The sequence below is a fragment of the Miscanthus floridulus genome, chromosome 9 (assembly GCF_019320115.1).
Source record: "Miscanthus floridulus cultivar M001 chromosome 9, ASM1932011v1, whole genome shotgun sequence".
Classification (NCBI taxonomy): Eukaryota; Viridiplantae; Streptophyta; class Magnoliopsida; order Poales; family Poaceae; genus Miscanthus; species Miscanthus floridulus.
In genome coordinates, this window is record NC_089588.1 from 110,858,515 (window position 1) to 110,872,293 (window position 13,779).

At 45.3% G+C, this 13,779-nt stretch overlaps 2 protein-coding genes and 1 pseudogene across 4 annotated transcripts; 1 reads left to right on the forward strand and 2 right to left on the reverse strand.

Annotated features, from left to right (window-relative positions):
• Nucleotides 1-21: 21 nt before the first annotated feature.
• Nucleotides 22-4,018, forward strand: LOC136484107 (ABC transporter F family member 5-like). The gene is made up of 9 exons (XM_066481273.1): nt 22-972; nt 1,193-1,534; nt 1,668-1,808; nt 1,938-2,117; nt 2,273-2,428; nt 2,595-2,696; nt 2,840-2,968; nt 3,457-3,561; nt 3,658-4,018. Exons 1-9 carry the CDS (start codon nt 109-111, stop codon nt 3,751-3,753), a joined length of 2,115 nt encoding a protein of 704 aa, XP_066337370.1. The 5' UTR covers nt 22-108; the 3' UTR covers nt 3,754-4,018.
• A 4,340-nt stretch (nt 4,019-8,358) lies between these two features.
• Nucleotides 8,359-9,683, reverse strand: LOC136482643 (uncharacterized; annotated as a pseudogene).
• LOC136482642 (probable F-box protein At1g44080) lies at nt 8,359-13,112 on the reverse strand. 3 transcript variants are annotated; one of them, XM_066479854.1, is made up of 5 exons: nt 12,943-13,112; nt 11,196-12,714; nt 10,307-10,462; nt 9,904-10,042; nt 8,359-9,696 (listed from the first exon to the last, which is right to left on the reverse strand). In XM_066479854.1, exon 2 carries the CDS (start codon nt 12,698-12,700, stop codon nt 11,357-11,359), a length of 1,344 nt encoding a protein of 447 aa, XP_066335951.1. In that variant the 5' UTR covers nt 12,701-12,714; nt 12,943-13,112; the 3' UTR covers nt 8,359-9,696; nt 9,904-10,042; nt 10,307-10,462; nt 11,196-11,356. The 3 variants fall into 3 exon arrangements, with proteins under 3 accessions (XP_066335951.1, XP_066335953.1, XP_066335952.1); XM_066479856.1 differs by lacking the exon at nt 12,943-13,112 and adding an exon at nt 12,853-12,880; XM_066479855.1 differs by lacking the exon at nt 10,307-10,462.
• Between the last annotated feature and the right edge of the window lie 667 nt (nt 13,113-13,779).

Consider the following 13,779-nt stretch of genomic DNA (forward strand, 5'->3'; position numbering starts at 1 on the left):
TAAAATCTTTCTTCTTCTACGCCTACACTCTCCCCTGGTTGGGTCCGTGCTGTGTGGCAGCTCTCCCTCCACCCAAAACAGAGCAAGCTCCGAGAGACGGAGAACTCCATGGCCGCCATGGACCTCCTCTCGGGCAAGCTCGTACGCTCCCTCCGCCTCCATTCCTCACTCCTCCCCTCCGCTCCCTCCTCCTCCCGCGCCGTCCCCACATCCCGCCGTCTCCGCCGCCGCGGCCATGCCCCCCTATACTGCCGCCTCACCACCTCCTCCTCATCCTCCCTCTCCACCAGCACAACCACGGAGGAGAAAGAGGACGCCAAAAGCCAGGACCCTTCCTCCCTCCTCACCTCCTCCGACCCCTCCGCCGCCGGCGCCGGGACCAAGAAGAAGCGGTCGGGCGGCAGCAGCAGCGGCGCATCTAGCATCCCATCCGGGGTGCGGCTGGAGGGGATCTCCAAGTCCTACAAGGGCGTGACGGTGCTCAAGGACGTGTCCTGGGAGGTGCAGCGCGGCGAGAAGGTGGGGCTCGTCGGCGTGAACGGCGCGGGCAAGACGACGCAGCTCCGCATCATCGCGGGGCTCGAGCAGCCCGACGGCGGCGCCGTCGTCAAGGCCAAGGACAACATGAAGATCGCCTTCCTCAGCCAGGAGTTCGAGGTCTCCGCCTCCCGCACCGTCAGGGAGGAGTTCTTCAGCGCCTTCCAGGAGGAGATGGAAGTCAAGCGCCGGCTCGAGCAGGTGCAGGCGGCCCTCGAGGGCGCCACCGAGGACATGGACCTCATGGGCCGGCTCCTCGATGAGCTCGACCTGCTGCAGCGCCGCTCCCAGGACGTCGACCTCGGCATGGTGGACGTCAAGGTGCAGAAGCTCATGCCAGAGCTCGGATTCATGCCCGAGGACGCCGACCGCCTCGTGGCCTCCTTCAGTGGTGGGTGGAAAATGAGGATGTCTCTTGGCAAGATACTTCTTCAGGTATATATAAACATTAATTAACCTTTACATCATGCATAATCCTTGCAAACTTACAATGTTAGGAATTGTGATGACTATAAATGGAATTGCATTGTGGCGAATTGGCAGTTTATTCTGATAGATTGTCATTGGGTTATTGATAGCAACTGCTTTTAGTTTTAAATGTTGTAAGCATAGTGTCCCAATTTGTTAATAACATTGTAAATTCGATTTTGTGCAGGACCCTGATTTGCTTTTGCTTGATGAGCCTACGAATCATGTCGATTTGGATACCGTTGAGTGGCTGGAGAGCTATCTTAAGACACAGGATGTGCCGATGGTCATTATATCTCATGACAGGGCGTTTCTTGATCAGTTGTGTACAAAGATAGTGGAAACTGAATTTGGTGTGTCCAAGACATACAAGGGTAACTATTCGGAGTACATTCTAGCGAAGGCGGTAGCAGTGCAGGCACAGTATGCTGCGTGGGAGAAGCAGCAGAAGGAGATTGAACAGACAAAGGAGCTGATAAACAGACTTGGTGCCGGAGTTAATGCTGGGCGTGCTTCCAGCGAGCAAAAGGTAACGACATGGATTGCTCATTGGAAGCTTGCAACAAATCATTGTGACCGAATTGTATTTTCAGTTGCTATTTCTTTTAATATATTTCCACACATTTTTTGTGTGACTACTTACTTTTATCTTGTTTCAACAGAAATTGGAGAAGCTTGAAAAGGAAGGGTTGATTGAGAAACCTTTCCAAAGGAAGCAGCTAAAGATCAGATTCCCTGAGCGTGGAAGAAGTGGGAGAACTGTGTTGACAATAAACAATCTTCAATTCGGATTTGAGGATAAGGTCAGCATTGTTGTGTAAATGCCCATTGAAAATTTCTTCCAAAATTTTAGTTTTCTGAATCTGTATACTGTGATATATTCTCTACATCAAATTTTTGCACCTATCCTGATTGTTCTGTTGTGTGTCCAGACTTTGTTCAACAATGCTAATCTTATAGTAGAGAGAGGTGAAAAGATAGCTATTATTGGGCCCAATGGTTGTGGAAAGAGCACATTGCTTAAACTTATTTTGGGGATGGAGAAGCCACAAGGTGGTGAGGTGCTTCTTGGGGACCATAATGTGTTGCCAAACTATTTCGAGCAGAATCAGGTAAATAGAGTTACTCTGCTTGTTATCTTCTCTTGTGGTTGTCTAGATATGATGTCGACATGGGGGCACTTGGTTATTAGTCATGCTCCTACTGAATAAATACAAGAAAAGTTGTCCTTTTCCAATTAGATTAATGGGATATGATGTTCTATCAGGCAGAAGCTCTTGATTTAGAGAAGACTGTGCTAGACACTGTAGCAGAAGCTGCAGAGGACTGGACACTTGATGATATCAAAGGTCTCCTTGGCCGTTGTAACTTCAGGGATGACATGCTGGATAGAAAAGTTCAGTTTTTAAGTGGTGGAGAGAAGGTAATGCACGTTTTCAGTACAGTTTTTACTTTAGTTTTTTACTCCTCACAAGTCACCTTTATAAGCTCTGCCTAAATGCTCTCTGTTGGTGGTTGACAATGATTTTTTGTAGAAGAGTATTACTGGCCTGTTTACATTTGCTCACCCTTTATTTATGATTTCTTAGGCAAGGCTTGCATTTTGCAAGTTCATGGTGACTCCATCTACTTTACTCATCTTGGATGAACCGACAAACCATCTTGATATCCCATCAAAAGAAATGCTTGAGGTCAGACACAGTTCTCGTTCTATACAATAATCAGTTTTTATGATCTATCAGTTCCTCACTTCTCTCTCTCTCTCTCTCTCTCATGTTGGATTGAGGAAATTTTCTAGCATGCAGTCCTAATAACTTTATTTCATGCATGACAGGAGGCAATATCAGAATATACAGGTACTGTAATAACAGTTTCTCATGACCGGTACTTTATAAAACAAATTGTGAACAGAGTCATTGAAGTGAAAGATCAGACTATCCAAGACTATCAAGGAGATTACAATGTAAGCTGTCCTATGATCTTAGAAACTTGCCTCACCTATATGTTGAACTCTTTGCATGATCCGTACTTTTCAGCTTGTTTTTTTTCAGCCGGAACGATGCTTTTCTCTCACAACAAATCAGCCGGAACAGTGTTTCGGTTTGTTTTTTCAGCGAAGCGAACAGGGCCAATACTGATTGCATCCATCTATAGTGTTCTCTGCTTAACATGGCATAAGTGCTTTGTATTGTCATTCTCAATGAAACTATTAGATGGTCATGTACCAAATTAGTATGACACAAACTATGCAGTGAAAGAGAAGAACTAAGAAATCTATCTAGTGTCAAAAAGTTCCCATGCTGAATCTGCCATGACCCAATTAGGAAACAAAATCATAATGGCTCCAGCTATTCAGTGATAAATTGGCATCAAATCAATGCGATTGTCTAGGTCATTGGAAGATGAGATAACCATTAATGATGAAGTTTTTTCTTTATCAAATGTTTGCAGTATTACCTTGAAAGGAACCTTGAAGCCAGAGAAAGGGAACTTGCCCGTGAGGAAGAGCTCGAGGAGAAAGCCCCCAAAGTAAAAGCTAAATCCAAAATGTCCAAGGTAAATATTTATGCCACTTCAGGTGTGCACTGTATAATTGGTTTACTTTGGTTTGCCAGTCTAACAATCCTTTTCGTTTTCTGAACTCTAATGCAGGCAGAGAAAGCTGTCAGAAAGAAGCAGAAGATGCAGGCCTTCCAACAGAGCAAACAAAAAACAAAGTCGCTTAAAAACTCAAAGAGGTGGAATTGAGCTTTCATGGTGAATAGAGGCATTCGCAATGCCGAACGCCATCTGTGTCACCATACAATGCAGACACCAGTATTTGCTACTCTGCCTGCTGTGCTGTATGCTATAATCGGCATATCAACAGAAGCACTGGAATACATTAGCAGAATGTCGTCCTAGTAGCACCAAAGAATAACGAAAATGCTGTTACTAAGCAGGAAGGGTTATGTGACCTTGTACATAATACAGGCAGCTTCTGAAGGAGGAACGGTTTATTTTTTGGGATGAATGGAAATGGCATCATGTCCATTCAGTTAGTTTTCCTACTTCGACAGTAGAACCACATATTGTACAATGCTGCTGATCACAGCCTCACATACAGTTCTTTCTCATGTACAACATGTACTAATTGATACATATTAAATACATTGAATACAAACCAGGTTTTATATTTGTATGCTGCAGATTCAGGTTGGTGTGTTCTGTATTGCATGAATAAATAGCAGGCAAATGAAATAGCTTATTCTGTCAGAAACGAATTCATGAAACGAAAAAAAAAATGTAATGTGGTTATCCACTTATCCTTGCAATTGCAAGATAGTGTCGATCATAGCTTTATAAACTGACAAATAATTATTTATAGACATTATTGCACAACAAATTCTAGTAGTACTTTCGAATAGCAAACAAATTATCATCCGATCAAATCGAACAACCAGATGGCACCAATTGAACTTATAATATCAGATAACAAATGTGGAAATCTGTCTGAAAAGAATATAGTGGGACAACTTGTACACCAATCAACTAAACACTAAGGCCCTGTTCGGCTGGCAGAATTTTGACTGAAACTGGCTGAAAATACTGTTCTGGCTAAATTGTTGTGAGAGAAAAATACTATTCCGACTAAAAAAAGAAGTCGAATAAACCGAATATGAGGTAAGTCGAATGGGGCCTAAATTTAAAACTGACAGGACTACAGCAGCCACTGAGGGGAAAAAACTCTTTCTTCATTTCGAGATCTAAATTTTGTCACACTTGGTGAGGTGTAGTAGCTATACAAAGGAATAATGGCACAAATCGCATAACATATCAAAATTAGCCCTTTAGCCCCAGGGCATAGCATATCGCAATTTCAAAACGATCCCAGCAAGCCAGCACAAATCTGACACTCCCACTGCTCATCAGTCTCAGTGCACCAATTAAAGTAAACCCATACCAAGGCCTTGTTTAAATTGTAAATTTTTGCAATCTGGACACTGTAGCACGTTTCGTTTGTATTTAACAAACTTTGTTCGATTATGGATTAACTAGGCTCAAAAGATTCGTCTCGTGATTTACTACCAAACTGTGCAATTAGTTATTTTTTTTACTTACATTTAATGCTACATGCATGCGTCCAAAAATTGATGTGATAAAGAGAGAGTGAAAAAACTTGAAATTTAGAGGTGACTAAATAAGGCCCAAAACAATGCAAAGAGCCAAGATTTTCTGACCCGAGGAAGACCGTAGAAGCTAAGGGCGTCCCCAACAATCAACTAGGAGCTAGCTATTCTCTGACGTGGATGAGAGAGAATCATAGGAAAACTAGTCTGCTCGCTAGCTCGTATATGATCGTAGATTATAAACTATAATAGTGTTTTTCTCTTACACCAAATCATTCGACAATAAATAATCCACACGATTGTTTACGACAAAACCAACAGGCTCATCAGCCTGTTCGCTTATTGGTTTCAATCAGCCCAAATCAACCAGCCAACAATATTTTTCTCTCACAATAAACCAGCGTCAGCCACTAAATCGCTCCAGCGAACAGGCCGCATGTCTGCTCGTCGCTAGGCTCGCACACTGCCTCAAGAATCGCTGGTCTCTGCTCCTGTGGTCCACATCATTAGCTGTGCAGTCTAAGTAAGTATTTTATTGTTTTGTTCGTACAGCTCAGCCGGCGATTTACAGGCGTTGTTGGGGACGCCCTAAGTGCTGTTACTGATTGCTGGCAGACAAAATTGTGAACATATCAAAATTAGCCCTTCAACCTCCCACAGGCATAGCATATTGCAATTTTAGGTTGTGCGTGGTTTCTCCACCTAAATTTTAATCGATGTCCCATCAAATGTTTAACACATGCATAGAGTATTAAATATATAGATTAATTACAAAACTAATTGGCATAGCTTGCGAGTAATTTACGAGACGAATCTTTTAAGGCTAACTAGTCCATGATTTCACAACGTAGTGCTACAGTAAATGCGCTAATGACAGATTAATTAGGCTTAATAAATTCGTCTCGTAGAGTACTGACGGATTCTGTAATTTATTTTTTATTAGTATTCAAATACCCCATACAACACCCTCACGTGACACCTCCTATATTTTAGTCATCGATTCCAAACACCCCTTAAAACGATTCCAGCACAAATCTAACACTCCCACTGCCCATCACTCTCAGTGCACCAATTAAAGTACGAATCTTTTCCTTGTGTCATTAAAAACGTTTGCAATTTCATGTGTCATTAATAAATGCTCTATTCATTTGAGCTTATTAGTCAGAATCAGTCTTACTTTTTTAGTATAAAATAGTATTTTTCTCTCACAACAAATCAATTATACAAATCAGCCACAATAACAATAAGTTCTGCCGAACAAGTTGAGCTGACACGGGTGCCGAACTTTTTTGTCCTCACCATCATTCCTCGAGACCAAAACAATGCAAAGAACGAAGATTTTCTGACCCCAGGAAAGACCGTAGACGCTTAAGTGCTGATACTAATCGCTGATAGACAGCATTTTCACATGCTCGTATACGATCATAGATTATAAGTTGGAATAATATTTTTCTCTCACACCAAACCAACCGGCAGTAAATAATCCACGATCATTTACGACAAAACAAACAGGCTGTAAAACCCGCTCACATTTTATAGGCCCTGTTCGCTTGAACTTATCAGCCAGCTTATCAGCTAGAATTTACAGTATTTTTCTCTCACAATAAAACAGTGTCCATGGTCCCCCTCTGCAAACCAATATCAAGATACGAATAAATCGAACCTCGATCAATGAAAAGGACACTAAACCAACCCAATTGCAATCCGCATAAGTAAAATGACCAAAAGGTCATTTTTGGCAGCAAGAGAAGGTTGCAAATTACCATGACTCCATCAGGTGCCCATCAGTGTCCCTTTCCTCCCTGATGAGGATGACACCACTGGCAAGGATGGCGGTTTGTATGGCCCAAGCAGTCCTGGGCCTCCACTTGGTGGTGCCACTGTTACGGCAGTCGCAGGTTTTCGTGAGGCCACTGCTACTTCCATTGGCACAGACACAGCTGCCGGAGTGAGGGGAACGGCAACGGCGGCGGCGCCGAGGCGGGCGCGCAGCGCGGGGTCGGCCGTGGCCGCCTCCGCGAGGATGGCCACGAGGCGGGGCTTCGAGTGGGGCTCGACCAGGCGGCGAACGGCGTCCGGAGTGGACGGCGGCGAGGGGTCGGATTCGGAGTCGGATCCGGGGGTGCGGGCAGGGTCTCGGCGTTTGCGTTCGCGGGTGGAGATGGAGGGCTGGGGATGTGGATGGAGGTGGTGGTTCTCGCCGGGTTCCTTGGCCGCTCTTTCCTTCTTCCTCTTCCCCATTGCGGCGGGCCAGGTCGGATGGGTCGCCGCCGCCGGTGGCGAGGTGTGTTGGATCGCCGCTGCCTGCCAAAACGGAGACAGTCCACTCACTCACTGCATAGAAAGCAAAACACAATTATATTAAAAAAGACCTTAATCTCGTTCTGAACAAGTTGTCTGGGTGGTGTAGTTGGTCATCACGTTAGTCTCACACACTAAAGGTCCCCAGACATTTTTTTTTTCTGTTTTTCAACATATCCTTTCAATTTTGTTTTCCAATTTTCAACATATCCCCTCTCAATTTCGTTGTTCAGTTTTCAACATATCCTTTCAATTTTTTTTTTCTGTTTTTCAACATAGCCTTTCAATTTTAGTTCAATTTTGTTTTACAATTTTCAACATATCCTTTCATTTTTTTTTTCTGTTTTTCAACATATCCTTTTAATTTTTAGTTTGCCCCATCATAGTATTGCAATATTTCATCTTCACAAAAGCATGCATTTAGTTTTTTTGTTTGCCTATGATAGTATTGCAATGTTTTTTTTAACATATCCTTTCAATATTTAGTTTGCCCCCAGTATTGCAACATTTCAGCAACCCAAAAGCATGTATTTTGTTTTGTCGCCAAAACAAAGCATGTATTTTGTTTTTTGTACAACAACAAAATGTGGATTACCTCTTTTTCGAGCAAAAGAGTTTCAGTTCAGATTCATGGCAAACTCCCATTCTTTTTTCACCTGTTCAGTCCCCACATATATCAGATTACTCCATATGACAATCAGGAGTTTGGTTGAGTTGAGAACTGAACAGCGTGCATGATTATTCCAGGGAAATCAGACTTATCAAATGGCATGTTTGCATTATAATATAAGCTTAATGGCATGCTAAAAAGAAAGCATGTTGATCTGAAGCTTAATGGCACGCATTACAAATCACAAAATCAATTCAGATGGTAGTTCACAGAAAGGGCATACATTCCATTTGCTTCAGGAGCATGCGACTAAGTACATGGACAAGAAAAGCATCCAAGCCATAAGATGATTGCATTATAATATAAGCTTGCCACAGTTCCACATGGACCATTCCAATTCCAACACAAAATAACATAATAGATATATGCCTAATTAACATCCAACACGTTTCAGATCAGACTGATACCCTTGTACTTGTAGTAAGTTGAAATCACTACCCTCAAGCAACAGGCTGACAAATTGAGCATGAAAATATAAACACCAGGCTTACTGAGATCACAATCTCAGTGATAAGCACCGATCAAAGCGTTTAACAGCCGGCAATCTCAATGACAGCATCACTTCAGACCTGAGGGAAGAGCCACGTTGCAGGTACAGAGCGACGGTCAAAATGCACACTGGGTACAAAGGAAGATAATGCGGTCCCCCGGCATCTCCTCTGGAGAGACGCGAATGAACCTGGAGCACCGCCTCCGCAGGAAAAGCACCTGGTCATCGCCAATGGTCATCACCTTGGTCCACTTTGACTGCTGGAAGTCCGCCATGAACACCTCAAACTCCCACCCGGATGAGATAAATGTGCCCGCCACGAACCATCTGGGTCCGATCCTCCCCTCGCCGTATGTCTTCCTGTGCACCATCAGCAACGTGCCATGTGATTCGAATTCAACCAGGTAGAGCATCTTCTGATGTTCATTTAGGCATATGCTCCTAATTGCAGGACGAGGAATCAGGACGCTGCTGATAACCCGTCGAACTTGATAAATCCATGGATCTCCCGTTCTGTGGTGCACACTGATGTCCATTGCAAAAAGGCAATGGTCGTCGTTATTGAGGATGTAGAGCTTTCCTTGGTGGAATGCCATATCATCAGACAGCTCAAACCGGTGATCCACATGTACCGACCACCAGGAGGCCGCCCCTGGCTGGCACACTGCAACCTTAGTGCTGTACTGAAACGTGATGAATGTGGCGATGAGTTGACGGGAGCAAAATACCGGTTTGTACATAGTAAGCTTCTCGGGGGCCTCCTCGATTTCAATCCATGAGACGCGTGTCTCACTGAGGCGACATGGGGCTCGGACGCGGAACACCTGAGGAAGTGTCACGGTGGCGTTGGAGAACGGATCCCTCAGGAAGCAGCCGTCCTCGGTTGAGAAGGCCAGCCAGTTGCCACAGGCCCCTGCATAGGCTGTACACGATGCCGTCGGGGAGCGCGAGCAGCGGCAGCGGCGAGGGAAGAGGGACCTCCCGGGCGGCGGCGCGCCACTGTGGGCACGGCGGCGAACCGGACGCGGTCCACGTGCGAGGGCAGGTGGCGGAGGACCAGGCCGGCCAGCTCCAGTGGGATGTCCGACTAGGACGACGGCAGCGCCATCGGGTGTGCCACGCTGCGAAGACAGTAGCGCAGGAGTCAGGAGTGAAGAGACATCGAAAATCAAAAGACGGAAAGCACGACGACGACGACGACGAAGAGGGCGGCGTGAGCACGCAGGCAATTCGTCGAACACCACGCGTGCGCGACCACCGGCGAGATCAATACAAGCGAAGGGATGAAGGAGCGGGGAGTGCAGGCGGGCGAAGGTGGGGTGGATTACCGGAAATCGGCTACCGTAGTGGAAGAATCGTACTCCGGGCTCCCGCCGGCGTCAGAGGCAGTGGCGGCGGCCGAGTGAGGTTGTGGACCGGAGTTGCGGGATTGAATGTGAACGGAACCGGCTTTTAACACCGCTTGACCTGTGGAGGTGGTGGAAAAAAAATAATTTGCCTATGCTTAAAAAAAGGTAATTTGCAGATAAAAAGGTAATTTGAGCTTTTTTCTAAAAAAAAGTAATTTGTGCTTTTGTTTTTACATATAACTTCTACTAGTTATCTCTGGGTGATTATTTCGACTACTAATAACACTACTGGTTTAGGTATCAAGAGTGTTTCTAAAATTTATTCTTTAAATCATCATTCGAAGAGTCATTTGAGTAAAGATCGCTTTATATATCTTTATACTCTCCGAAAGCTTTTCTATATCTCAGCTCGTAGTCCAGAGAGCTATCCTGGCTCTTTATCTTTGGCCAGCGAGAAATCCGGAACAGAGAATGTCTATATTTGAATATCCAATTGAAGAGTCTGTTGGAGAGCATTTTTTCACCAAAATCTTTATTTCTGTAAATTAGGAAGAATATAAAGAGTCTCTTAAAGATGCTCGTGATACTGTTAAAGTTATGCATGATAATTGGAAAGAACCAATTGACAATGATAATGACAACTAGTTGCTAAAAAGCTGGTTGTAATATGCACTCATCCTATCCCAAAGAATGCCTTCGAGATACTAGTTCAAAGGTCTTGAGATTCACAAAATCATCAAAGATTTTTAACCGTTGACGAACACACTACTTATCACTGAAGGAATAATTAGCTAGATTTACGTACATGTGGACAACTTCCTTAGATAATGGATTAGAACAAATGAGCTGCTCCATAATTTTGCATCATGTTTATTTTCCTTAGATAATGGATGAGAACAACTCTCTCTTTTTTTACATTCTGGAAGAATTTAATTCTCAACGCATATTTTAAACCCAAGCAAATACTGTCAAGAAAGAACCATACGTTAAGGAGGCAACACTACATGTTAATGATCATCCACCTTGAAAGTAAACCTTATTGATCTCCACATGGATCATGGCTATTCCACCCCAAAAAGCTAAAACAGCACTATAAACCTCTCATGTCATAACTCATAACACATACAGAAGATTCAACATAATGATGGTTAAGATCGATCAAATTAAAAAGCTTACTATCTCCCCAACTAGAGACACCATTAAGATGCCAAGCTCACAGAATAGGTCCACAACAGCAGATAGCAATGCCAAAAGATCCATCAGATGCTTACAGATTGATAATGACACAATCAGCACATAGTCGCACCATTCTTCGACCAGACAAGTACTGATACACTTATCTTCTGTTATTATTAGAGACCATTAAAGATACTACGAGGGTAAGATAAGTTGGTTCGACGAATTTAGCACCAAGCTCAGCAACAGCTTCACTTCAGCTCTGAGGGAAGAGCCAAGTCCCAAACACAATGCCAGGCTTCCATGACACCGTTGGCAGAGGGGTGGAGACCTTGCCGTTCGTCATGCTGTAGACGCAGCAAGAACTTGAGGCACCATACCAACTGCAATCCTTGTCATCATTATCCAGGAAGAAGATGCAGCCCCCTGGCAAAGCATTATGAGAAACACCAACAGACCTGCTGCATCGTCGACGTAGAAACAAAACCTCATTGTTCCCTATCGCCGTCACCTTAAACCACTGTGACTGACTGAGATCGGCTTCAAACACCTCGAACTCATTACGTTCAGCTGCATCGGCTTCAAATAAACTCAGGTCTATCGATGGGTGGCGTAACTTTCTCAATACCACCAGCAACACACCACGTGATTCAACTAGATAGGCCCTCTTTTGACATCCTAGGAAAAAATGCATGTGCAAACATGGACCGATGATGACCTTTCGCATTTGAGAAATCCATGGATCGCTGCTACTGTTTTCCATGCTGACATCGATGACGAAAAGTGAATCATGGACGTCAAGGGCATATAGCTTGCCCTGATGGAATGCCATGTCAATAAAGTCTGGACAGTGATTTTCGAAACATACAGACCACCACGAGGTGGGCCCTGCCTGGCACACTGCAATCCGTTTGCCTCCCGTGAACTTGATTGTTGCTACAATGAAATTGGGTGAACAGAGCCACAGTTTGCACTTCTTTGGTTCCTCCTCCAACTGCAACCTTTCAGCCATTTTCATCCATGCTAGGGTTGCCACATTAACGGACTCATCACCCACATGCATAGGTGGTTTCAGAATCAAAGAGGTTCCGGGGCTCAAAACATCTTCATCCTTCAAAATCCCTCCTTCATCTGTTCCACAGTGAGTAAAAGTTATTATGCGCTTCGGACGGCGCTTCATGGCTGTGGAGGCAGCAGGGGGGGCTTGAGTCCAAACTGCTCCACCGCCCCTGCCCACAAGCCGAGCTCGGACACGTGACAGAGGTGGAAGTGTCACGGTGGCATTGGAGAAAGGATCCCTCAGGAAGCAGCCCTCCTCACCTGTAAACACCAGCCAGTCGCCACAAGCGTCGGTGTACCCCGTCCCCGTAAAGCCAGAGAAGTGGAACGGCTCGCTTCCGGGCAGACTGTACACCCTAGCATCCGAGAGCAGCAGCAGAGGCAGCGGTGGGGGCAGGGGGCCGTGCCGCGTGGTCGCGCGCCACTGGGGGCACACGGCGCCGAACCGGACGCGGTCAACATGGGCAGGCAGCCGGTGGAGGATCCGGCCGGCGAGGTCCAGCGGGATGTCCGACCACGACGTTCCCGTGGTATCCGCCATCAGTTGATCCGACCCTGCAAATATGATCGGAAAAAACAGCAGCCGTCAGCGAGGACACACATTGCGTTCATAAACCGGCAGCAAAACGGGAGCACCGTGGGTGGCGCGTGCTTTGCATCGAGGCGCAGGAAAACAGGCAATGCATCGAACACCTTGCGTGCGCGACCCGCGGCGAGAGCAGGAGGCAAGGGAGTAGGGGCAGAGGAGCGTCGAGTTTGGGGGAAGGAATGCTGGCGGATTACCGGAACTCGACGACCGCGGCAGGTTGGATGGTGCCTCCTCTTGCTGGGCGGAGGCGGAGGCGGTGGCGGCGGCGGCAGAGCTTGGTGGGCAGGTCTGGGAGACGAAGAGCTGCCGTTGAGTGGTGGACTGCGGGGTGCTGGGAATTTTAGGAATTGCCTCCCTAGCAAGCAAACAGCCATCATTCATTTGACAACCCTCTCAAATAACTTTATAAAATGGCTAACCCTCCCAACACTTCACTGCCACGTCACTCAGCTTTTGGACAAAATCTGGATGACTGTTCCGGGTGCTGCTCCCGCACCTAATGCAAATGCGATTCCCACTTCTTCTGGGTTAGCGGCGGGTATGGGCCTAGCCGCGGCAACTAGGTCCACAGCCTAGTCATGGCCCAAATGTCCAGGGTACCGCCCTTAGGGCCTGTTTAGATTTCAAAAAAATTTGCGCAGTACTCGTCACATCGAATCTTGCGGCACATGCACAGAGTACTAAATATAGATGAAAAAAAACTAATTGCACAGTTGAGTGAGAAATCGCGAGACGAAACTTTTGAACCTAATTAGTCCATAATTAGACACTAATTGCCAAATACAAACGAAAGTGCTACAGTAGCCAAAATCCAAAAATTTTTGGATCTAAACGGGCCTTTATTTTATGGTCCAGTTTCAATCTATCATGGACTGGCCTAGCTTTCCTTTTCTTTAACAGAAAAAATCCATTTTATCTCTCTCAACTATCGCAAAAAGTTAGTTTTTCTTCCCTCAACTCTAAAATCGGAAATAGCTCCTTCCTCATCTCTCAAAACCGGACACTTGACGTTTCTCAAAAAAAAAAAAAAA